Here is a 26,490-nt window from a genome sequence, read left to right on the forward strand (position 1 = left end):
AAAGCGTAATAGTCTGAAATAAAGGCTTGAGGCAAGGATGTTGGTTATCACAGTCCCACTTTAACACATAATTGGAAAAAGGATCACGTAATTGGGTATGGGCGTGCCGATATACAGGAAAACGTGTGGGAAACAGAATGGGCATCACCTTCACTTTGGAGACAATCCGTTTATACCGGCTCAAGATCACCAAGACGCAGAATATGAATGTTAGTGTCATCGTTATAGCCCTCACGAAGGGTGTAATGGAAGGCTTACTGAACTTCAGAAATTTCATTCTTTATTTTACTTACAGATGACATCAATTGCACGGGTAGATAACATTGATGCAATTGTTGATAGCAATATTGCACACCATGTCTATAAAATTTGTATACAATTTCACAATTTAACAGCGTAGCTTTTAATTGACATATTTCAACATATTTTGACCCCAGTGATACGTCAGCTCAAAGAACTTTTTCGTCAGTAATCTATCTTGTTTTATAGGTCAGTTTCTGTCAGATGCGTTTCCAATTCACTGTGGGCTAAAGCAAGGAGATGCACTATCATCTTTACTTTTTAACTTTGCTCTAGAGAATGCCATTAGGAAAGTCCAGGATAACAGAGAGGGTTTGGAATTGAACGGGTTACATCAGCTGATTGTCTATGCGGATGACTTGAATATGTTAGGAGAAAATCCACAAACGATTAGGGAAAACACGGGAATTTTACTGGAAGCAAGTAAAGAGATAGGTTTGGAAATAAATGCCGAAAAGACAAAGTATATGATTATGTCTCGTGACCAGAATATTGTACGAAATGGAAATATAAAAATTGGAAATTTATGTTTTGAAGAGGTGGAGAAGTTCAAATATCTGGGAGCAACAGTAACAAATATAAATGATACTCGGGAGGAAATTAAACACAGAATAAATATGGGAAATGTCTGTTATTATTCGGTTGAGAAACTTTTATCATCCAGTCTGCTGTCGAAAAATCTGAAAGTTAGAATTTATAAAACAATTATATTACCGGTTGTTCTGTATGGTTGTGAAACTTGGACTCTCACTTTAAGAGAAGAAGATAGGTTATGGGTGTTTGAGAATAAGGTGCTTAGGAAAATATTTGGGGCTAAGACGGATGAAGTTACAGGAGAATGGAGAAAGTTACACAACGCAGAACTGCACGCATTGTATTCTTTACCTGACATAATTAGGAACATAAAATCCAGACGTTTGAGATGGGCAGGACATGTAGCACGTATGGGCGAATCCAGAAATGCATATAGAGTGTTAGTTGGGAGGCCGGAGGGAAAAAGACCTTTGGAGAGGCCGAGACGTAGGTGGGAAGATAATATTAAAATGGATTTGAGAGAGGTGGGATATGATGGTAGAGACTGGATTAATCTTGCTCAGGATAGGGACCAATGGCGGGCTTATGTGAGGGCGGCAATGAACCTCCGGGTTCCTTAAAAGCCAGTAAGTAAGTAAGTAAGTAAGTAAGTAAGTAAGTAAGTAAGTAAGATTTTAATTGACAAATGTCAACATATTGTGACCCAAGTGATATGTCAACTCAAAGAAATTTTTTGTCAGTAATCTGTCATGTTTATTCCAGGTGACTGGGACTGCATAATATGAAAATGACGTATGCACAGGGGAAAACACAATGTGTCGCATGATTTATTGAAATCAAATCGGGCAATTGCCTGGCCTCCCATGTCTCCTGACATTACACCATTGGATTTTATTTGTAAGGGGGAGTGTCAGTTATGTCAAAGATAAAGTGTACAGAATTCATGTGAGTAAACTTGATAATCTGATCAGAATAACCAATGCCACTGTCACTGTTGACAGGGATATGCTATGTAGAATATTGACAGAGTTGGAATATCGATTTGATGTTATTCGTGCCACCAGAGATGCACATATTGCACGTGTGGAGTGGACTGAACACAAAAAAAAAATGTTCGAGTTGATATATCACTTCAACCACAGTAGATTCCTACATCAGTGGCGAAGCTCAGGTGTAAATATTGGGTAGGCTGAAAATATCTGTTTACCTTATATCTTTTTATACATGTTTTTCGGCTTTTCTATCAAAATATTTTATGACACAGACTCCACAAGAAGATGATGACCACTCATTTTCTTCCCCAAACAGAATAGAGATATAACAATGTAATTTATTTGTCTCAGAACATCCTGTTAGCCAAGGATATTTCTTATACCATGACAATTGAAAATTTATATTTTGTCTTCCTTCATCCGCTATTTTAGTATGTAAATATGGTGTCGATGTCCCAACTTTGTGAACATCTTGTTTCATAAGACCAACTTGAAAACGGTCGTCTTTTAATTCTACAAATAATTTCATCAATGTTCTCTCAGTATGAGCCATCTTACACAAAATAACTATGTAACACACACACGTATGCAGTTTTGATTAAACTAACACTCAACAACGCAGCGCATTCACAGAACACCAATATAGTTCAACTTATTATTGTGAAGGTGAGGCTAGCAGCGTTGCGTACAGAGATGTAGCGAATCGATACCCCTCCCCGGACTCCCCTCAAGCTTGTGAGTCAAGTTTGTAGCAATGCCTTTAGAGGCTTCTTCCACAAGCCGCACACTGAACTCTCCATTGTGGAAAGACTGCCAACAGTGAACTTACGGAAGGATCGAAGTGCAACGAAGTGTTACGATACATCGTTTTTACGAACTTATTGCTCTACGGTTACTAGGTATAACTCCTGATCACATATATTTTAATTTAGTTCATATATTTTATTTTCTTTATTTCCTCTTATATTAATATATTATATTATATAATTTCACTGTAGCTGCATTTTTAGTTTTAGTTCCTATTGTATTTTATTTTGTATATTCTCTTATAGGCCTATTAATAATATATCAGAACTGCGCTGCTCATTCGGTCCTCAAATTTTGTTATTGTATCCTCACTTTTCTTATATTGACTGTATTATTTTATTTCTCTATTGTTGTAATTATATTCTGTATTCTGCATATTTAAATAAATAAATAAAAAATTATTAATTAAATAAATAAATGAATATTATAGTGGCAGGTCTTAGAAACTTCGACAGTGTGTAGAGTGCATTGTATTTTAGAACAGTTTAGCTGAAGAAAATTATCAATTTTGAACGAAAAATGTGCTAGAAGTGTACTGCTTAAGCAATGGGTTGAAGGACAAGCAACTTTAGCAACTGATTTTGTATCAATATTCTTATGTATAACAGAAAAACCATAAATAATAGTATATTGTTTTTATTTTGTTTGTTTTTTTTTTCGATTTTAAGAGTATATATTTTGTTATCGTTAGTGCATATATCGTGGTTTTCAAGCGCATAGTCATGCATATTTTTGTAGTTTTTAGAGCATATAAATCCGCCTCCTACTTATTACGTGAAAACTGAGTCACTGAGGACAATAAGAATAATATATGACGCGAAATTTCCTGATATCGTAGTTTCCTATAAGAGTACGATATATTGGGCAATAATTAAACAACAAGTAAAGGCACTATTTTACGAAGACAATGGAAATAGTTAAACTAATAAAAAAATAAATTTAATTAAATTGCAAGTTCCTCTCCGGATCTCACGTTCTGAGATTAGTACCAGCAAACTTAAACAGAACTGAAAAGCAATATATTGAGGAAAATTCAACTTTGGCTGTTTTTCCACTAAAAGTCACTGGCAAAACGATGGCCATTACCGATAAGTGGTCTGAAGCTGTTACATGACTAAAAATGATATTGTATCAAGATACATAGGTCTACGTTTAATTGAGCAATTCAAATACTTGTTTTTACGGTTCTGAAGTGTGGCAGTCAAACAGCCAAGTACCAGGAAGAATGGACACCAGACTTTTTTTTACAAGGACACAGAATAATATGGTTATAAAATGTTTAATGAGCAAATAAAGAATATGATAAGAAAAGAAAATACAGTCGGCATAATGGAGACAACAGAGCCACAATTATTGAAATGTCATGGCCACATCAACGAATAGGAGGAGGAGGAGGAGGAGGAGGAGAGAGAGAGAGAGACTGATTTTCATTAGTACATATAACTTAATATCAACTGAGGGTAGACGAAGTTGAAGACCCACAAGAAATAATTGGAAAGATGAATGTGGACAAGATTTACAGGATGACTGGGAAGGACGCAAATCAGGAACACAAGGCGAATGAATGAATGAATGAATGAATGAATGAATGAATGAATGAATAAATAAATAAATAAATCAATAAATCAATAAAGGATTAAATAAGTGAATGAATAAATAAATAAATAAATAAATAAATAAATAAAGGATTAAATAAATGAATAAATAAATAAATAAAGGAATAAATAAATCAATAAATCGATCAATCAATAAAGGTAAATAAATAAATAAATAAATAAATAAAGGAGTAAATAAATAAATCAATCAATAAAGGAGCAAATAAAGAATTAAATCAATCAATAAAGGAATAAATAAATAAATCAATCAATCAATCAATCAATCAATCAATAAAGGAATAAATAAATAAATAAATAAATAAATAAATAAATAAATAAAGGAGTAAATAAATAAATAAAAGAGTAAATAAATAAAATGAATAATTAAATAATGAATGAATGAATAAATGAATAAATAAATAAATAAATAAATAAATAAATAAATAAATAAATAAATAAATAAATAAATAAGTAAATACTATGCAGGTTGAGTCACACCGATACATCAGCGGAATAACACAGTAAGACCTGAAGTGTCGTCCTGATGATAGCACATGTATACAGAGTGGGAGGGATATACGTTCAAAAATATCTTTATAATCATTTAAGAAAAATTCAAGTGAAATAACGCCCTATATACTTTTTCCCTTGTTCTTATAGTTTTTCCATAAATGTGTCACGTATTTTACGGTATGATGTTTTATGAAATGGTAGTACTATGAAACGCCTGTTAGTTTAGACTATACGCACGTCTTTCGATATTATTATACTCAGTTAAGGATGAAATTCGAACGTATTACAGTAGTAGGTTATTTTACGACGCTTTGTCAACAGCTTAGGTTATTTAGCGTTTGAATGAGGTGAAGATGATAATGCCGGTGAAATGAGTCCGGGGTCCAGCACCGAAAGTTACCCAGCATTTGCTCATATTGGGTTGAGGGAAAACCCCGGAAAAAACCTCAACCAAGTAACTTGCCCCGACCGGGAATCGAACCCGGGCCACCTGGTTTCGCAGCCAGACGCGCAGACCGTTACTCCACAGGTGTGGACTCGAACATATTACAGGACAAAATAAATCATTAATGTAATCCCATGTGCTAATGTAAAAAGGTGATTGTGTTTGGATACACGACAAATTATTTGATAAGCTGTTACACCGCAAGGAGCTTCATGTTAAGCCTGGACAGTAGAACTCAGAGTTACTAGTGAGGCGTTCGTAAAGAAAACAAATCGCCTCTAAGTATTAACTAACCTAAAAACATATTTTTTTCATGTCTAAAAATAATTTCGAAGAATGAGAAATTTGTTACATAATGTGGTTCAGTATACTATCCCCGATTACCTCTAAAAATATTTGCACGTATACCCCTCCCACTCTGTATAGATCCGATACGTTGGATATGTTAACTTCTAGGACACGGCGGATACCAAAATTCTGCTTCTGAGATCACTGCGGAAGTTTAAAACAGGGATGCAGAACTGGGGAAGAGAGGGGTGGAAGCATGGGGAAGTTTTTCCCCCTTTCACTATGCCGGAGTCTTCAATGATGTATCTGTGACGTTTGGCAAGCACATTGAATAGGGTAAAGGTTGGTAATATTGTGATACTAATAATATTATGGTAGTTCTTTTTGAGAATTTTTCACAATTTTACTCAGCGAGAGGAAGATCGTTTTTTTTTTTTGCGTCAGCGTATTAAGGGAATGTTCGTGGATAAGTTTCTGCACTAAACCAATCCTTCTCTCGCATAGTAAAACTGTAAAAAGTTCTCAAAAAGTACTATCATAATATTATTAGTATCACAATATTACCAACCTTTGCCCTAAATACCTCTTCTCCCCTACCATATCCAATGACGTGAGAGTTGAAGGGAAGGGATGAGTTACGTGTTCCGGTTTGTGACGTCTGCCACAATTCTAGCACAGTTTTGCATCCCTGGCCTAAAATCTCATCTAATCATATTGCCTATGAACATTTCATTTAATTATTTATTATCCTGTATTTCTGGAGTTCTGAGCCAGCTGTGAGATATTAAGTTATTTTCAGTTTATGAGCTTACGAATCAAGGACTGCAAATCCTGTATGAATATGCTACAGATTATTAAGTAACAGATTTAAGGTAATCTTATTTAATGCAGACCGGGTTTGTCCCAACCCATTTTATTTAAGAATGTGGTAACACACCATCAGCCATGCATATGTAAAACAGAAAGTTAGTGGAGGGGGAAGACTATGATATCGTCAGGCAACAATGACAGTGGCAGACTAGCAACTACTAGAAGGTAGGAGAGAGGTGCCCCCTACCGCCGCTTGGAGCAGTTGCAGATGACTGCTTGTTAGAGAGACCGTGGTGGTGATTGAGAAGTTGCACCATCTGATGATGGTGAGTTGCCATGGCGGAAGGGTGTGGCGAGATCCTGAGCATGGGACCAACACCGATGGGGACACCGCCTCCGGAAGTCTTACCCAGCGGACGTTCCAGCGTTTTTGATGGTGTGCGGACCACAGGTAGGGAACTGCGTTGCTTCCCACCGCGGCGGAAGCCTGTGGAACTCGTCTCCACTTCTGACATGATTCCCGGATCTTCGTCAAACAACATGGCTGACGATGGTGGCGGATAGCCACGTGGCAGCGGCGACTGAAATCAGACAGATACAAAGGTATAAGAATTCATGTCAGGAGGCAACAGAGAATTTCAGTGTAAATACAGGGTATAAACGATATAAACTGCCAAACAATTACTGGTGGTAGAGCATACATAACTGAAGAAAAAAGTCAAATAATGTTTTCTTGTAACTGTCACGGTTTTCCCACAAAAAAAAATGTATTTTATGCGAGATCGTGCGTATTTGCTTGTTTTCCGCACAGAACCAATACGCGGTAAGTGTGAAGTACCACATTCAGTATTCCCAATGTAACACACATAACAATTTCCCTCTTCTTACCGCTTAAGCGCGACATTCATTTTACTGCTTTAGGCTTTTAACATATTATTTTTAGAGACGTTTAACATAGTAATAATTATAAATTGGAAACTTACCACTGCAATTTCACCTAAATTGCAATGTTAATTATTGTTTTTAAATATTTGCAAAAATTAAGTAAAGTCTACTACTCCACGAAAGCTATTGTATTCCTGATACAAAGTAACATTAAGGAAGCCGTGAAAAAATCAACAAGACTCCAGATGCCGATGTTATTACTGCAATATGTTACATAAATAATATTGTTAAAATATTAAAATGAAAAATAAATCATTACATAACCTTACCGTTTGTTTTAAGTTCGCATTTATAGACTGGGGGGGGGGGAAGACAGACGAATATCACGGCCTGCTGGAGTATAGATATTTTTGTTTTCTAAAGTTGCCGTCATTAAACAGAAACCAAGATGGAGATTTCATTGCAACTAATTAGAAATTCGTCTTTCAAGTATGTAATAAACGATCTTCGCACAAAATAATGTACGATACACGAGCGGTATGTTTGTTTTCATGTTCTCGGAAATTAAAAAAGCTCAACTACGTTTCGCTTTTTCAATCTTTTCCTCGAACATGAAAACGTCAACATACCGCTCTTGTAACGTATATTACTATTGTGACTCTAACGTTTTTGAAACAGAGAATACAGGTCAATTACTTTGCCCGATATGTACGTTGAATAAGTCGTTTGCTACTATGTTATGACTTTGTTGTGTATTGGTATGCGTTGGGCACATACCCGTTCAGTCGAAATGTGAACAAATATAGTCCCGTCGCTCTAATTTCCGGCAGCCAATCGCGTTGCAGGTCGGTTACATTTAAACGTGTATGTTGTGATTCGCTGATGAAGATATTATACATTTCTTAAGGCTGGATAAATACTTAATACAATCGCCCGCCATTTTGGCTCTTTCGTTGGCGTTCGCAGAAAGCACACGAGAACATTATTTGCCGCTAAATTATTTGCTGAATTACAGTGCGTTTGATTTATTATCATAGGAGCTACGAGATGATAATGTTTAACGGTGTGGCAAATAGATCCCTCGTCTGGTAGCTCGGCAACGAGAGAACAAAAGTGGCGAACGAACTACCTACCTAGACGTTATAGAGCCTTGACTTCCTAAGACGTAAGCAAAGAAGAGGTACATATTATACTAACTAGACTTCAGATGTATACAAACAATTATTATTGTTCTTTCTCAGACACATATCGTCAAGTGAAATGTACTATTTGATAATAGATGTTCTTTACGTACGAGTATGAAATATTTTATTTCTATGCTTGTATTCCTTGAATAAAAAATCTGAAAGCTCCATTAACTAATCTTAAAAGTTTGCAATATTGCCATATTCATTTTATTTCTGGGAAAATCATTCAAATACAAATTAAATCGACTCTATCACAATCTTATTCAAAAATGAATATGTTTTAAAAATCAGTATGTTCAAGAAGATAAGAGCTTTTAATTGAAGTTCCGGTGAAATTTCAATTTTAAAGCGTTCGGCAGCTATGGCTGCATAAAGAACAATTTTCGTCATGTACGGTACATTTGATGAATTTTTGTAAGACAACTATAAGATCTAGGGATACCATATTTCGCAAAAAACATCCGTCTCTCTCTATTCTAATTGTAGGCCTATAACAAATATAATGACAATTAAAAATAAAATTGTTAGGTAAATTTTCCTAACTTGCAGTCACGTTTCACATCAAGTCGCCCGTAATTACAACACATAGACACTTAGATAAACTCATCTGCCGCTCTGCTAGCAGTACAGAAACATTATTGCTTACGTCACGTATACAGAAGTGAAGCTTGCGCGCACCATGACCCAACTCAAAACTTGGGTGTAAGGAAATGATTTTTTTTACAGGAGTACTTCTTTATGACTCGCTCCACTTTTTATATAATTATATTGGATAGGGAGAAATTCCCAAAGAGTTATACTACAGAATTATTAACAATAATATCTGGCCCTCTACATCACCGGACTTAAGACCATGCTATTTTTATCCCTAAGGAATTTGAAATAAAATGTACACGTCAAATCATTGTACACTGGAAACAAGTAGCTACGCCATTTTTCGAAGTTAACTCGAATGTAACATTTCTTAAAATAGAACTAAACATATTTTGAAAACGAAGGCGTAAAGTTTAGTAACTATTTGGTTAATTTTATTCATTTTAAATGTTTACCGTCAGTCAATAAAACAATACGTAAATTATTTTCTGCTTTTTTTTACATCAGAGGCGCTGAATGGTCTGTAATCGGTGAGTGGAAGCACGCTCGCCCACAAGACGAAAGCCAACTAGCGGAAAACCACTCATCTGTTCACTGGTACAGAGCGTATCCAGGCATAAATGTAAAGGGAGGTATGGCGACCGATTGTATTTATAGACCTAGAACGCTTTTGCTCAAAGAGTGTCTAGATATCTGTAAACGATCACTAGGAAATTTACAAATTAAATCACAAGAAAGAATAATATCACAGTCTAGTATATACAGTCACGAAGCTCAATACGTAGTAAATATGCATCCATAGATAGTTGCTAACCACTAGGATCGCTACTATCGCCTCATTACAGAAAATGCAAAATAGTACCTGCACAGTATATTGTTCCTAGTACCCTTATAAACTCAAGCTTCGTGACCATATATACTAGTCTGTGATAATATATTATTTAAAAAAACTGGACTATACAATACACGCAGCAAACTAGAGTAAAAACTATATAAGAAATTAATCGGAGACATTAAGTTTAACACCCAAATTATATATGAAATTGCATTTAAACATATTACATTGAAAATAATTATTATTCAAATTTAATTGCACTCTGAAAAGGATAAGAAAATAACACATCAAAAATAATATTTTTCCGTCATAATTTTAGACATTTATAAGAAGATGCACATAGCCTTTATGCCTCCTGAATACATCGTTGTATATGTATATGTACAGTCTTCAAAAAAAAAAAAAGTTTTGTCGCACAGATATTATATTATACTAGGTTCTATTTATTGTTATATATCTTAATCTCTTTTGCTTGAAACCTGCTTATATAATTTTTCATTTTAAATTTTACTGTGAGCTATTCTATGTCGCAATGCAAACCCAAAAACTGGGTCAGACTAATAAATTAAATTCCCAGAAAGGACGCAGTGCGCATGATCGGTAGACGTGCGACCTAGTCACGAGAGAAGAACTAGTCGAGGTGATAAAATTAGTTTTGTTTCGTTGAATGTCTGATCATCCGCACTGCGTCCTTTCTGGGACTTAGAAAGTTATCTGGGCGACAAATTTTTTTTCTAAGACTGCATATATCAGTGGTGTTTAGGTAAAGGTAGATAAGTCATAAAAATGAGTTCGGAGATAAATGAAAATTGAACTTGGAACCCTTATTACAAATAATTTTCTACACAAATAAAACACATCAACTGCTAGTATTCTTTGATTTTTGCACACCGACGTGTATAATTTATCTTTTGTGTTCATCTGGGGAACAAAATTCCATCTGCACAAAAAATGACTTATACCCCTTTACCCGAACACCACAGATATATACACGCATATAATATTAATTTAATAATATGTTCCATAATATCTATCATTACTAGAATCTGAACTACACACTTTTAACACTGTATCAAGCGAGAATCTAGTTATAATAGCAACTACTAGTGTTAAAATGAAAACTAAGTGGTAAATACCTATTTGACCAGTTTCGGCTTTGTATTAAGTTATCCTCAACCTACGGAGGTCACCGATTCTTCCGGTTTTTTCAATCGTATTGCTGGAGGGGGAGTGCGTTTGTGTTTGGTAGTGTAGAGTCAAATAGGGTGTGTATTCTGAAATTTAATTGTGTATTAAGGATTTTTTGTGGGTGTGTTTTTGTGTGTCTATATATTTCGTAATGTTCTAGTGTCTTTAATTTCTGTTTTTTTTTTCGGTTAAATACTACGTTGAATTCCCATGTCTGTTTCTATGTTGCTGTAGTTGTGGTTGGTGTTAGTAATGTGATGTGCGTATGTGGAGGTGTTGTATGGTTTGGTTATGGCTGAGATGTGTTCTCTGTACCGTCTTTGAAATGATCTCCCAGTCTGTCCAATTATTAAAACATCTGCATGTTGATTTTGTAAACTCCTGTTACGTTGTATTTCTTTGTTTGTCTTTACTGTGTGTTGAAAGGTTTTAGTAGAGTTCTGTGTTCTGTAAGCAATGCTGTAATTTAATTTCCTGAATGAAGCTGTAATCTTGTGTGTATTTTTGTTTTCGTTGGTCAAGACCCAATATAATGACGAAATATTAATAGCAAATTCGTGCGTGATGTAACTTAAACTAAGTAATATATCATGAATAGGTCTATAAAGTGTATTTTATATGTAAAAAATAAATAAATGCAGGGAACTTTTTTTTGTGTGAATACGTCTGTAAGTTCCGTCCATTATTATAGTGCCATCTCAGAATATTTTAAAGCCAATTTTGTCTTTCCTATAATTCCAATGAAGTAAACCACAATCGGCAGATGAAGAATCATTGTATCCAACGTGATCTAGAGTTGAAACAGGTGACGTCATCTAGCGATATGCGGAAGGGGGGGGGGGAAGTTGAGGTACGAATTGAAGGGAGTTACGCAATAAGAGACCAAGCGCCAGAAATCTGTTTCGAGATATTGGATATTGAAATAGCTAAATCTGTTTTTCTTTTATAAAACATTTTATGCAGAAGTATTATAACATTTATACTATTACAAAAAATAGCACAAATAATACCAAAAAAGGTTAACCGATTTTAAATAAGAGACCAGCAGTTGAAAAAAAAAATATTTCAAAGCAAAATAAATAGGCTAAATGAATTTTATGCAATTAACGAATTTTTGCTTATAAATGGCAGTAAGATTCAGATATCACATTCTTGATTTTTTCCGATTAAATTAGCCTGCCATCAATAAATTTGTGCAAATATCGCATTTTTTTTTCAATTATTGTCGGTTGGTCTATTATTGCGTAACTCCGTCCAATTGGCGAGTCGCGCGGCAGCCCAGACAATGTAACAATTCTGACATACTCTGTATGCAATAATGAAATAATCCTGCAGATTGAAAGAGAGGATATGGTACACTTAAATGAATAGAAAACCTATATTACGTTTTGTGATTAAATGCACGGTTAATTAGAAAATTGAGTTGGATGTTTCAGCAGTCCGGCAACATCGCAGCTAACACACTGCTCTTTCTTCTTGTAACATAGATGTAAGAGGTCAACGAACTCAAGTCTGTCTGCCTCAGAGAAGTACATATCTCCCTTTCTAGCTACAATGTTGTAAGGTGGTCGCATCTTCAGTGGCTTCAAGTGAGTAGTTATTAAATTAAATTGTCCACGATATTGAAATACGCCAGAGTGAGAAATTATTCTTTATTAGATTTTCTATCGATATGGACAAAAATCGGTTGCGGTTAGAGGAGACGGCCTCCAGATATGGAGGGTAGCTGCGCAACAAATATAAATGATACTCGGGAGGAAATTAAACGCAAAATAAATATGGGAAATGCCTGTTATTATTCGGTTGAGAAGCTTTTGTCATCCAGTCTGCTGTCAAAAAATCTGAAAGTTAGAATTTATAAAACAGTTATATTACAGGTTGTTCTGTATGATTCTGAAACTTGGATTCTTACTTTGAGAGAGGAACAGAGATTAAGGGAGTTTGAGAATAAGGTTCGTAGGAAAATATTTGGGGCTAAGGGGGATGAAGTTACAGGAGAATGCAATAATTTACACAACGCAGAATTGAACGCATTGTATTCTTCACCTAACATAATTAGGATCATTAAATCCAAACGTTTGAGATGGGCAGGGCATGTAGCACGTATGGGCGAACCCAGAAATGCATATAGAGCGTTATTTGGCAGACCGGAGGGAAAAAGAGCTTTGGAGAGGCCGAGACGCTGATGGGAGCATAATATTAAAATGGATTTGAGGGAGGTGGGATATGATGATAGAGAATGGATTAATCTTACACAGAATAGGGACCGATGGTGGGCTTATGTGAGGGCGGCAATGAACCTCCGGGTTCTTTAAGGGGAGGCAGAGGTGAATATTTCAAAATCCACACAATTTATCCGATTTGTTTGAAATTGATCATGGATACTAAGTATGTTATTAGTAATGGACATACCAAGTTTCAACTTTCTAAGTACAATAGTTCTGTAAACATTATTAATAATTATTCACACCTGTGGAGTAACGGTCAGCGCGTCTGGCCGCGAAACCAGGTGGCCCGGGTTCGAATCCCGGTCGGGGAAGTTATCTGGTTGAGGTTTTTTAGGGGTTTTCCCTCAACCCAATACGAGCAAATGCTGGGTAACTTTCGGTGCTGGACTCCGGACTCATTTCACCGGCATTATCACCTTCATTTCATTCAGACGCTAAATAACCCGAGATGTTGATACAGCGTCGTAAAATAGCCCAATAAAATAAAAAATATTAATAATTTTATAAAACTTTATATCGTTTGATATAAAATGCTCCATGCACCATATTGTAAGAAATTTTCAATATTTATTTTTATTTATATGTTCAGAGAAGGTACATAAAATATAATGATAAGTATTAGCTTATTATGGGAATAATATAGTAATACCAGTTATCTTGTTTTAATTTCATACTTTTAAGGGCACAAAATCATAAACTAACATCGGAATATTGGAAATAAAGATAATAAAAATGAAAATAACCAAATTTTCATTTTTTCTTCAGTTTTGTTCGTAAATTTCACCTCTGCCTCTCCTTAAAAGCCGTTTGTAAGTATGGACAAAAATCACGATCCTGCTCGAAATAGTTTCAGAATAATAGGGTGTTGAACATTTGAGAAAAAAAACCTTTTTCTGAGAAAACTATGGACCTTCCCTCAATATGGTAGGACTATTACACTTTTTTGTTATATAAAACATGAACTATTCGCTCTAAAAATCTACAGGGTTATTTCACATTCACCCTATAGAAAGAATAAGAAGTGTGTCATTTACGTAACACATTTTATTTCCTAATTACTACAGAACTAATAAACAAGCAGGTGAGATAGACAACAAAGATTCTGAGACTTATTTCGTTAGTGTCAATGTGTGAGAGAATTGTAAAGAAAATGCGTGGGCATTTCTACGAGGAAGTGGGGGAAATTCTCTCAAGCTTCCTTCCCTCGATTTATAACAGATTCTTGGTCCCATTGTGGCTTCTGTTAGCCTCCCTTCTTTCATTAAGAAGGAGAAATGATGCCAAAAGAAGATAGGATCAATGTAGAATTTCTTGAATGCGCTTCAAAATAGAATACCACAAGCATCAAATTCGTGTTTATTTCTGCTTTTCTTATCTCGCATCCTCTAGCAAACAATTTGATGAAATCCTGCGCAAAAAAAACGAACTTTCCCACTCTTGCTTTTAGGATGGTACATTTATTTCCACGGCTATAAACACACACAAATTAATGTAACAACAATTTAATGGATTACATGATAAAGATACTGAGGGGAAAAAAACTATTGTTTTATGTATTAAAAGTTGTGTTATTTAACATTAATCTGTGTTTACATCTACGCGAAGGAAATTACGTATTTAGGTTTGGGATTCTTTTATTGCTCTCAAAATTGTTTCTTCCGTATTATTTAATGTGCGAGTTCTTTCTCATGTTTTGAGAACAAGATTATTTTTTTTACAATAGATATTTATTCATAGTGTTCTGCCTAAGAGCATGTCTTTCGCTGCAAACTCAGCATTCTACAATATTTTCTATTTCCCGCCTTTCTCTTAGTCTCCGCATATGATCCATATAATTATCTTAATGTCGTCTATCATCTGATATCTTCTTCTGCCACGAACTAGCTATTCTCCCGTTTACCATTCCTTCCAGTGCATCCTTCAGTAGGCAATTTCTTTTGAGCCAGTGACCAGCCAATTCCTTTTTTCTCTTCTTTCTTCACCCACTCTTTTCAACACAGCTTCATTTCTTATTCTGTCTGTTTATTTCACACGCTCCATTCTTCTCCATGTCCACGTTTCAAATGCTTCTATTCGTTTCTCTTCACTTCGTCGTGTCCATTTTTCTGCCCTATACAATGCCACACTCTACACAAAGCACTTCACTTAGTTCTTCCAGAATTTCGTAGAAAATGCTCTTGTTTCTACTAAAAGCTTCCTTGTCCATTGCTCCTTCCTGGCAGCAGCTTATGTTACTATTTATAGTACATCCCAAGTATTTGAAGCTGTCCGCTTGCTTTACTGCCTCATTTAGAATTCTCAAGTTTACTTTCTTTATTTTTCCTCCTATGACCATGGTCTTTGTCTTGTTTGCATTTATCTTCATCCCATACTGCTGACAGCTGTCATTTAGCTCCAGTAACATATCTCTTAATATCTCCTCTTCTGCTAACAACACCATACCATCAACAATCTTATGTACTTTATTCTTCTTCCTCCTACTATCACTCCTCCCATGTTTTGAAAACAGTTCTTCATTAAATCCTGCAAGTATATGTTGAACAGGGTAGGTGATAAAGGGCGTCCTTGACGTACTCCCCTCCCGTGTAATGATTATTTTAATAATTAATTCAATCTATTTGTTCATTGAACAGATAGGTCGGGGATAACGATGTTGTTATTTAATCAACTGCCCGAAAATAGGTTTAAGCAGTGTTCTGCTAAACTCCCAAGGCAATTCATACATCATGCAATGAGAAAATAAGAAACAATTGATCATAAGCGTGCTTCACAAAAATATTTCAGGTGGTGATATTGCTTGCATGATAATGTGAGTGCATGTTTCGAAACAGAACAATAGAAAGTCCATTCTCGTGCCCATCCTTCGTCATTCTGTATCACGTAGTGCACATTCTTCCCTGAAATACAGAGCTACGACGCGAACGGCGCCTGAATCCCAGAAGAGTTGGAGCGGCGCATCAGGTCCTTTCCTTTAATCTTTTGTCATTATGTGCGTGGGGAAGCGGCAGTTAGAAATCAATTACAGAGATGGAGAGTGAGGGTGGGAAGGAGAGAGGAAGGGAAGAGAAGGGAAAGGATAACCAAGAGGATGTTTTCTATAAGAATTTCAGTTTTGTAATTTCTCTATTTATATAATAAATTTACGAATTTTGTTCATCTTCAGTTACGTCTATTTTACATGTACAATGAAACATATCCGAAGTATTATCAGATATAAGCGGAAGGAGAAATAATTGAAGTAAATGAACAAAAAGATTGCGATGTTACAATCATTGGCGCAGATTGAGAGACGGAAGGAGAAATTAACAGATAACTGGGACGTTGAGAAGACAAGATAACGACGGGAATACAGTCTACTTGGTTCACATGTACAAATTTCAGTGGAGAGAACTATAGGTTAACAACTGCCAAAATTCCGCTGTAGGAGGTTACTAAACCTTACCGCTGCGCTGGAGGCGGAGTCTTCATCCATTAATCTGAACTATTATCGCTACTGTTTAACGAGTCATTTGATGCATCACTGCTATCACTTAAACTTCTAACGAAATTATTCTTTGGAATATGTATGGTAAGACTTTCCTTTGTTAAATTTCAACGTACCTCGTTTAGATGTTTCGACCTATTTATGGGTCATGTTCAGAACTGGTCGTTTTTGGTCTTGGCGCCACTTGTTCTGTTTCCTGTGAGGGTGTGTTCCTGTGGTATAGTGTAGAGTCAAAGAGTGTGTGTGTGTTTTGAAGTTGAGTTGTGTGTTGAGAATTTCGTTGGGGTGTGTTTTTGTGTGTCTGTATATTTCATATTGTTCTAGTGTATTTTCTGGCTTTTTGGTTGGATGTGCAGTATTTCCATGTCTGTGTTGATGTCTCTGTGGGTGTGGTTAGCATTTGTGGAAGTGTTTTGTAATTTTGTTGTAACGTGTTTGAAATGATCTACCTGTCTGTCCTATGTAGAAGTTGTTGCAGGTGTTACATTTGAGTTTGTATACGTCTGTGTGGTTGTATTTGTTTGTTTGTGTTGTTTGTGTGTTGAGATGTTTTTGTAGAGCGTTATTTGTTCTGTATGCGATGTTGTAATTTAATTTCTTGAATGAGGTTGCAATCTTGTGTGTTTTTTTTTTTTTGTTTTCGTATGTTAGTGTGATGTATTTTTTGTGTTCTTGTGTTTGTGTTGTATTCTTATGTTTTTGTGATTATGTTTTGTCTTACGTATTATGTTGTCTAGTATGTTAGGGTTGTATCCGTTTTCTTGTGCTATGTATTTGATTGTGTTTAGCTCTTCCTTGTAATCCTGTTGGTTCATTGGTATGTTGAGTAGTCTGTGTACCATTGTTCGGAATGCAGCTTGTTTGTGTTGTGTGGGGTGGTTGGATGTGTTGTTGTTGTTGTGGGTTTTCATAATACTTTGAATGTGTGTTTGTTGTGTACTTTTGTTATTGTGAGTCTAGAAAATGTATGGATTTGTTGTTTTCAATTTCTAATGTGTAGTGTAGGTTCGGATATATTTTGTTTATGTGTTGATGTAAATTATTCTGTCAGTTTCACTGTCTAATACAGTATAACTATTTTACTCAAGAAAGACAACATTTTTAACCACACCAACCTGCAAATTGGTTGCGCAGTCCCAAATCTGCATAAAGTGGTAAGGAATATTTTGTCTTTACCTGCTTTCACCTCTTCTCACACCCGTGACGAGTTGGGCTATAGGATTAAAGCGCCGATAATTAGGTGGGGACGAGGTGGACTATAGGGATATCGTATGCGAAGTTTTACCGTTAGATGGCAGGAGCGTTCCATGTGGCACAACATGTTGTAGGGCTATATTATGTCATATGCTACAGTTGATTGCGTTCTCCCGCTTGTTGGTTTTCTGTGCGTGTAAAAATTATATTTATAATTATTTTGTATAACCTAGTGTAATTTAATATAATTCAGTATTTTCTAAACTCATAATTTAATTTAATTTACCGTAAATAATAGCGTAAACTGTTATAATACTGAGCGATTCGCCTTAAGAGATGGATGGGGAAATCTGCAGTATAACTTTGAGAACGAGGTGTACGAATACAATAAATAAATAAAAATAGGAACTTTGTCGAAGGTGAATATTATCTCTTTAATCATTAGTATTGTAAGTACCATACGCTAAAAACAGGATATGCAGCCACCAATGTGTTTTTTTAATAGGGAAGAGACTATCGAGATTGAATTCCTCGTATTTTTTTCTCTAGTTGCAGAAAGATGATATAATATGATCGCAGTAGTATCACGATTATTCATGCGTTTTGTAGGTTAAGGACATACAGTTTTGAATACTATGTAGGATGGTTTTGAAATTTTGAAGTAAAAACACGGTTTTAATCATTAGTCTACAGCACATTAAAAACATTATTCACGAAATGGATTTCACTACGGATCGTCCTGGATAATAAACATCTCAGCTAATCGAGAGTTTACTGCAGGCGTAAAATGCTGGCGTAAACTTCGGAGACTCCTAGAAATATTGAATATAATAGGCCTATAGCTTGCTGTCGAGGTTGCACATGATTGTATTAATTTTTCTTTTCCCTCTTCCAAAACTGAACTGTAACTAGCAGATCCTTACTTGAAATAGTTATTTTTGTTTAATAGCTAGCACTTTCGAGGTGCAATTTAATTAGTTAGATTTTTTTTAAGGTTTAAAGCATGTATTCAGAATATTTCAGGACTTGAATGAAGACAAAAGGCTCTCCATGGTTTTCACAAACAGGAGTACAACAAAAATTTGACATTTTGAGTTATTTTTAAGAGTATTTAATGCACTAATACACTACGAAAATCCTCAATGTTTATATACCGGAAAACAAATCACACGCAAAGCGCATCCCTCAAAGTACACGGGCGCTATCTGTTGGTGCTAGTTCAGGACATCCCTATTGCATATTAATGCACCGAAAATTACGTCGGGACGAATCGGTCGATTCTGGGACGAGACGGGTTATGCTCAATATATACCACTTACACATTTCCTTGAGAGCAAGAGGTTTCGAAGTGATCAAGGGGTGAAAACTGCTTGCTCCATTATCCTGTAGAAACTGGTAAAGAATGGCGTACAGAATTTGTTTCAGAAGTGGGCGGGGAGTTGTAAGAAGTGTATCGCTTCCCAAAGAATTTATTTCGAAAAAGAAAAGGTCATCGTGTCGGCAGACCCATTCTAAAGAATAAAGTGAATAGGCCTATACCAACTTTTCAAACAACCCTTTGGTATTTCGAGCATTAAGCTTTGTTCCCTAAAATTTATATTTCCTTATCCTAGAAAATATCAGTCACTGATGTACAGTTTATACAGGTAAACTCGACTTCAAAGGGAAAAAAAATCCTCGCTACTGTACGGCAATATGGCAAATAAAAGTCATAGGTAACAGGTAAAGGTAAAGGTGTCCACCTACACACCATTGAAGCGTAGGGCAAGGTAATACTATTATTAAACGAGATGTGTTGTGACGTCAATTAGAAGCGCGCCCCTAATATGAAACACAGAGGAAAATGAGAACTAACGGCAACTAATTTACGTACATCGACAAGAGAAAATATGATCACGCAAAAACTTACATAAAGGGAGGAAGGGGACCGATGCACCAAAATTTAAGAGGTGATCCTACACGTTAAATATAATAACACTTTTATTACACTTCTCCTTCGATGAAGCACCGTTAAACAGGGAACAAAACAGTCTTTTCCCAATGTTTGCAGCGCTCTATTGCGTTAACGGCCTGAGAGAAATGGCTGACTGCTATACAAGCAGATAGGTAAAAATAATCTGAATAATAATAATAATAATAATAATAATAATAATAATAATAATAATAATAATGGCTTTATTTAACCTGGCAGAGTTAAGGCCGTAAGGCCTTCTCTTACACTCAACCAGGATTAAAACTTGCTTACACAGTTGAACATAAAACTGGATCGGAATTAAGTAATTACATACTGATACAGTTTAAGTACATAATGAGATCAAAAGAGGTAGTTACATAAAATTTACCTCATAAAATAAAAATAAACATAGTGAAATACATATTAATGTTGTTAGAATCAAATACAAATCACATAAAAACAGAAGCCGATAATTCAATAAAAAAAATGTACACAGTAAAAATAAAAATAAACACATTAGTATACATATTAGTATTAGATTACAATTAAGTAGGATTTATATAATTAAACCAGAAACCGATAATTGGATAAAATGTACACAAAATAGATTAATGATAAAAAACAACACAGTGGGATATAATTGGCGTTAAGTGACAAATAAACACGATTTAGATAATAAAAATAAGAAACAAAAAAAAAATAAATAAAAATGAATACAGTGGAACACATTGCATTAAATATATGCAACGCGTCAGGTCTGGCAACTCATCATAAGATATTTTTCTAATTTACATTTTAAGGAAATTAAAGTTCGGCAGCCCTTGACTTTAGGCGGCAGAGAATTCCAGTGACGAGAAGTAGCAACAGTGAAATATGAAGAATAAAGAGATGATGTGTGCAGTGGTATTTCTAGCATGTTATATTGTGACCGAGTATTTAAATTATGATACCGAGAAAGACTGTGGAATCGGACAGATAAGTAAGAGGGAGTAGAGTTGTGCAAAATTCGGTATAAGAGAGAAAGGGAATGTAACTTTCTCCTCTCATTTAACCTGAGCCACAATAATTTATCGAAAGAAGGCGAAATGTGATCGTAGTATCGGACATTACAAATGAAACGAACACACGCATTATGAACACGTTGCAGTTTCTGGGATAAATCCACCCTGAGATCACTGAATAAAGCGTCACAATAATCGAAATGAGGCATAATAAGTCTCTACAAGCGTCTGCTTTAATTTAGCTGGGTAGTGGTACAATCTTTTTAATGAGTGAAGAGTGGAAAATACTTTCTTGCATGTGCAGAGTCACAGGAGGAAGGTTCAGCTTATTAATATCGGGGAATGGTTAGTGTCTTGAGTTCTTTTTGCAAATTAAACCGTTTAGCCGTGAATTTAAATTGAATAATTACGAAAATCGTTAAAATAAATCTTGCAAGGCAGCGCAGTGTCACGTGAGTACAGCAGAAGGGGAGGGGAAGGTAAGAAATGGGTGGTCGCGATTGCTAAAGTTATTGCAATAGCCATGATGTTGCCAAATGGTTCATAGAAACATAACGCTTTCATCTAAAATGGTGAATGTTAGAAAAAAAAATATATTTTTCAAATCTCTCCTCATAATCTATTACCAGTTTCATTTTGGTGCAGCGGTTACATTCCACTTTGTATAAAACAATTTAAAAGCAAGTAAATGAAAACACAAAACGCAACTAGGGGCTTGAAAATTAATTCATTACTGTGAAAATGAAATTAATTTTTTTCAATTTTTTTTTTAATTTTAAATTAATGAACGCTTCACATTTTGCGTGTCATCCTTGCGCAGGGGCCATGCTAATCTTCTCTGTATCGTTCCAATTTTTGTATATGTACCGCCGAAGCGAGTACATCAATTAAATTACACAGCTCAAAACTGATGTGATGATTCTATTCTATAGTCCCCTTGACGGAAGAGGCATGAGCTGGGGACTTCCCTCGCACGTAGGCTGTTTGAGTGGGCCTATGGTACTACTCGGAATGGAATGATGTGCATGCTGTAAAGTTCCCCGCGATACAGATTCCTTTACGGGCCGCCCCCGAACTACCTCCTACAGCCTGCTTTACTTTACCGCATAGACATCACCGCGGATCCTCAACACCGGTCCCACGAGCTACCATGGGCCCACGGTACATAGCATTACCATCAGCAACTAATGACATATACGAAGGTCAGTGACGAACATAAGCCCGAAATATGGGAAATAAATGGAGATAATTATGAAAGAGGGGAAGTGAAATTACAATAGCGAAATAAGCAGGAGGTTCAGAACAGAGAGCTGTAAAATAGCGCTGCTTACAACCGGTTTAGATTCGATCGGTTAGAGAACATCCGTCAAGGTCGGGCAACCGACCGAATATTCAATAATTTCCAACTAATTATCCCGTATGTTTTGCAGGTAGACAGAACACCAGGCGCAATTCATGATACATAAAACCGATTATTTCCGAGTACACAAATGGAGTAACAAATGCAGGAAATTTACTTTGTCTTATTAAAAAAAATGAGTTTGCTTGACATAGGTCTACAAATTATTGACTGGACACATTAATACACTTATCTTCATAACTAATAAGTACATAAATGAACAAATAGACACTGGTAACAACAAAGGAAATAAGTGCAATGCAAACTATTAAATCTGGTGAGTTTTGAAATGCAAGAATAAAATAAATTACAATTACTTATCAAAGAAAAGAGCAAATAAGTATATAGGCCTACATTCTAGTATAATATTTACATTATAAACTCAAAATGTATACCTCTAGAAAAGATATAATGCTTTTTAATCACTCTAAAGATCTGAAGCGGTATTACTTTAACAAATCATTTTTAAGAATGATAGAATGTTATTAACAAAAAGAAAAGTACTAAGAAACTCAAATGCTTGTAGTTACTTTCACGTTGTTGCCCTTGAAGGTACCCAACTGTAATACCTGGACTGGATGAATGAATGAATCTATGAATGAATGAATGAATCAATCAATGAGTCGAGGGATGAATGAATGAATGGATGATGGATGAATCGATGGATGATTGATTGAATGTACCGAGAGAGAGAAAGAATTATCAATTAAATGGTAAGCCTACACAATGATAGAAGCGTCCTTGCAAGGGCTCTTGTAACTCCTGCATGACTCCATGTGGTCTGCCTTTGCCATCGACCCTAAAAGAGTAAGAAACAACTCGAACATTCGATAAACCGACCCTGAAACAATCCGCGAGATGGGAGAGCTTTGCATACTGACTGTAGGGCCTGGCGTTCAATAGCAATATATAATTTCTATTTTTCGTAACCGGTTGTGCACGACTCTGATTTAGAAACCATAATTTCGGTATATTATTTTACGTAAAAATCTCAATATCGATTTCATACCACATTAAATATTTTTTGCACAGTTCAGATAATGAGAAAGTATAGTTTTGATTAAAGAATGTCATAGAAGATATTAGTAATTAAAAGGTTAATGAGTAAAAAATGGTCTATAAATAAAAAGAATACTCAAAATACAAAGATTCAACAGAATTCAGAAATAAAATTCTCCGGACTGTCAGATTATTTATCTGACGGTCTTGAAAACCAACAATACTACATTAAAACATAAGTTTAATGTTAATATTACTCAAGAAGCAAACTTACCTTTCTTCTTTGCGATTTGGAACTCATCTGAAGGTTTGTTAGTCCCAGGCAAAATAATTGTGCAAAAAAAGAAACAAAAACATATGTTAGTATATCAAGCATATAAAAAGCAAGTTAATATACTAATAACTATAGTATTAAAACCTGCAAACAGGCTATTAGCTTTGCGTATGTTAACTCAATAATTCCTGAAATGAGATGCAGCACAAGTTAATATTGTTATAAAATCCATTTAATTGAAGCATATTTTGTTAAAACCAAGCTAGTGCACAGTGTGAATCCCACGGCCAGTGTGTCGCCTTTGTTGAGAAGATAGCTGAGTTCGGAAGGAAAAAAATATTGTTTATTTAATGACACTCGCAACTGCAGAGATTATAATATCAGCGTAGCCGGTGTGTCGGAATTTTGTCCCGCAGGAGTTCTTTTACATGTCAGTAAATCTACTGACAAGAGCCTGTCGCATTTAAACACACTTAAATGTCATCGACCTCGACCGAGATCGAACTCGCAACCTCGAGCATAGAAGGCCAGCGCTATACCAACTACGATACCGAGGGCGACAGTTCGAAAGGAATTTATAATTAATAAATAAGTTGTTGGGATATGTTTCATAGGGATACTCCCATTTCCCATGCATATGTTCACAATTTATCCTATTTCCTTCTGTTAAGACTAGTAATATCTGTTAGATGAGAGCCTAAAGAGTCGGTTTCTAGTTGTACAGATCCAAATTCAAATCCCTAACACTGAAATTTGAATTTGTGGTGGAAAAGCACATTGATGCAGGTTTTCTCAGGATATTCCCATTTCCCCTGTCATGGTTCCATCTTTTCTTTATTACTGCTTTCTTGAAACTAGTGTTTATTGTTGTCAAAGTGTAAAGCCTCCATTTTGCATAATGAAAATTCTAATTTAAATTCTTGCAAGAACAAGTGAAAAGCATATTATTGAGACTTTTTTTTTTGTACGGAGAAGGGACACGAAGGCTTACACTGCAGTCTGTGGCTTAATGTGCTTACCATTCCTATTCTGTGAATGATTGGGTAGACCAACGGCCGAACTCTTGTGCAAGTACAGCACGCAGCACCGTGAGCTTAACCCGGGCTATTGCATGGATGATGATATGTGAATTAATGATGGCGAAATTTGCGGACCTCTGGAGAAAGAACTAAGGAAGAGACTAGTGAAGTGCTTTGTGTGGAGTGTAACATTGTATGGGGTAGAAACATGGACATTACGACGAAATGAAGAGAAGCGACTAGAAGCATTTGAAATGTGGATATGGAGGAGGATGGAGCGTGTGAAGTTGACGGACAGAATAAGAAACGAAGCTGTGTTGGAAAGAATGCGTGAAGAAAGAATGATGCTGAAAATGATTAGAAAGAGGAAAAGGAATTGGCTGGGTCACTGGCTGAGAAGAAACTGCCTACCGAAGGATGCACTGGAAGGAATGGTAAACGGGAGAAGAGTTCGGGGAAGAAGAAGATAACAGATGATAGACGACATTAAGATATATGGATCATATCAGGAGACAAAACGAAGGCAGAAAATAGGAAAGACTGGAGAATGCTGGGTTTGCAGTGAATGACCTGCCCTTGGACATAACACTATGAATGAATGAATGATGGCGAAATGAGTCCGCAGTCCAAAGCCGAAAATTACCCAGCAATTCTTTCAGTTCGTTGAGGGAAAAACCCCTGAAAAAACCCCAACCAGGTAACTTGTCCCAACCAGGATTTGAACCCGGGCCCGCCCGTTTCACAGTCAGACGCGCTGACCGTTACTCCACAGCGATGGACTATACTACTCCCGTTTCTTTTATCATAGACCCATATTTTCTGTAAGAAATGAGGTACAATGATAATTAAGTAAAAATGAGGAAAATATCTTATTCAAGGCATGCAAAAGAGAATAGAACCGCTAAATAAGAGTAAAGTGTAATGTATGAAATAATATTAAAAATATCAAATAATGCAATCCAAAATAATCACTTTTGCTTTAATATTTCAAAGCTCAGTTGCATAAAAGTCACTAACTGTAAGTTATTTTTATCTGGATATTAGTAAATAACTCGACGTTAGTTTCTACATACAGTACGTTGTATAAAATTAACTTAAGAACATGTAAACTAGGTTTAGTATTAATTAAATGTTTCAGTAAAATGTGTGACAATATCGCGAAACATGAATGAAATTCGTATGTAAAGCTAGTTGAATTTCAACTGTTTCATCAATGAGAGAAAACAATCATCATCGTCTCCTGAATATCAATACATGTAAGGAACCTTTGTTCAAGTTCCTCCACTACAAATTTTGTAATCGAAATCTAATTTTAAATTCTCTGTCAAAGAGTTCAATGCATGGATTTCCTCACTTATTTAAAACACGAGGAACACGCTGAAATTCAATATCATCATCAGATAAGATATTAAAATAATCAGGAACCTGGAAATAAATGGATGTATTAATTTATAATTTAACTTAACACAGAAAAACATATTAAATGTGTGAATAATATCATATCGCCACAATTACAACTTAAAAATTAACAAATGTCCGTCTGAATACAATGAAAATAAACTTCGTTCGCCATATTACTTATAAGAAGAAGCCTCTCTCTTCTTTTCTTTCTGAAATATTTTCTGTGTTAATATGATTAGTTTGAAAGGCTTCAGCAGTTATATTTAACAGAAAGTTAAGACTAAATAATTTAAAGTTAGTATCTATACAACCAAAAATTCGAAGTTAAGAATAAATTAAGATTAATTGGACGTTTTAAACTGAAGTTAATTATTTATGCAACCGTCTAAAAATGTGACTAGCTGTAAAGGGAATGAAAAAAGATGCTGAAAAAAAAAGGATTATTTATTAGTAAGCTGCATCCTAGATCATATATGTAACAGATAGATCATCGCTATGTTAAAATCGTTTGCACTTTGAAGAGCACAACCGCCAGGATCGCCACCCGTCCGCCGTAAACGAACA

The 26,490-nt window shown here is 35.5% G+C and overlaps 1 protein-coding gene and 1 non-coding gene across 22 annotated transcripts in view; both read right to left on the bottom strand.

Annotated features, from left to right (window-relative positions):
• LOC138706539 (coiled-coil domain-containing protein AGAP005037) overlaps positions 1 to 26,490 on the bottom strand; it is a 1,408,895-nt gene that overhangs the window by 687,516 nt on the left and 694,889 nt on the right. For 19 of the 21 annotated variants that reach the window (XM_069835948.1, XM_069835949.1, XM_069835956.1 and 16 more), the window contains 2 exons: positions 23,507 to 23,533; positions 6,532 to 6,865 (listed from right to left, as the gene is read on the bottom strand). In XM_069835948.1, the coding sequence (XP_069692049.1) occupies positions 6,532 to 6,865; positions 23,507 to 23,533 (361 nt within the window). The remainder of the gene's footprint in view (positions 1 to 6,531; positions 6,866 to 23,506; positions 23,534 to 26,490) is intronic. The other 2 variants (XM_069835958.1, XM_069835942.1) reach the window with 2 other exon arrangements.
• Positions 21,611 to 21,716, bottom strand: LOC138706839 (U6 spliceosomal RNA). The gene has a single exon (XR_011334088.1). It is a non-coding gene; the product is annotated as a U6 spliceosomal RNA (small nuclear RNA).

Source organism: Periplaneta americana, chromosome 9 (assembly GCF_040183065.1).
Source record: "Periplaneta americana isolate PAMFEO1 chromosome 9, P.americana_PAMFEO1_priV1, whole genome shotgun sequence".
Lineage (NCBI taxonomy): Eukaryota > Metazoa > Arthropoda > Insecta > Blattodea > Blattidae > Periplaneta > Periplaneta americana.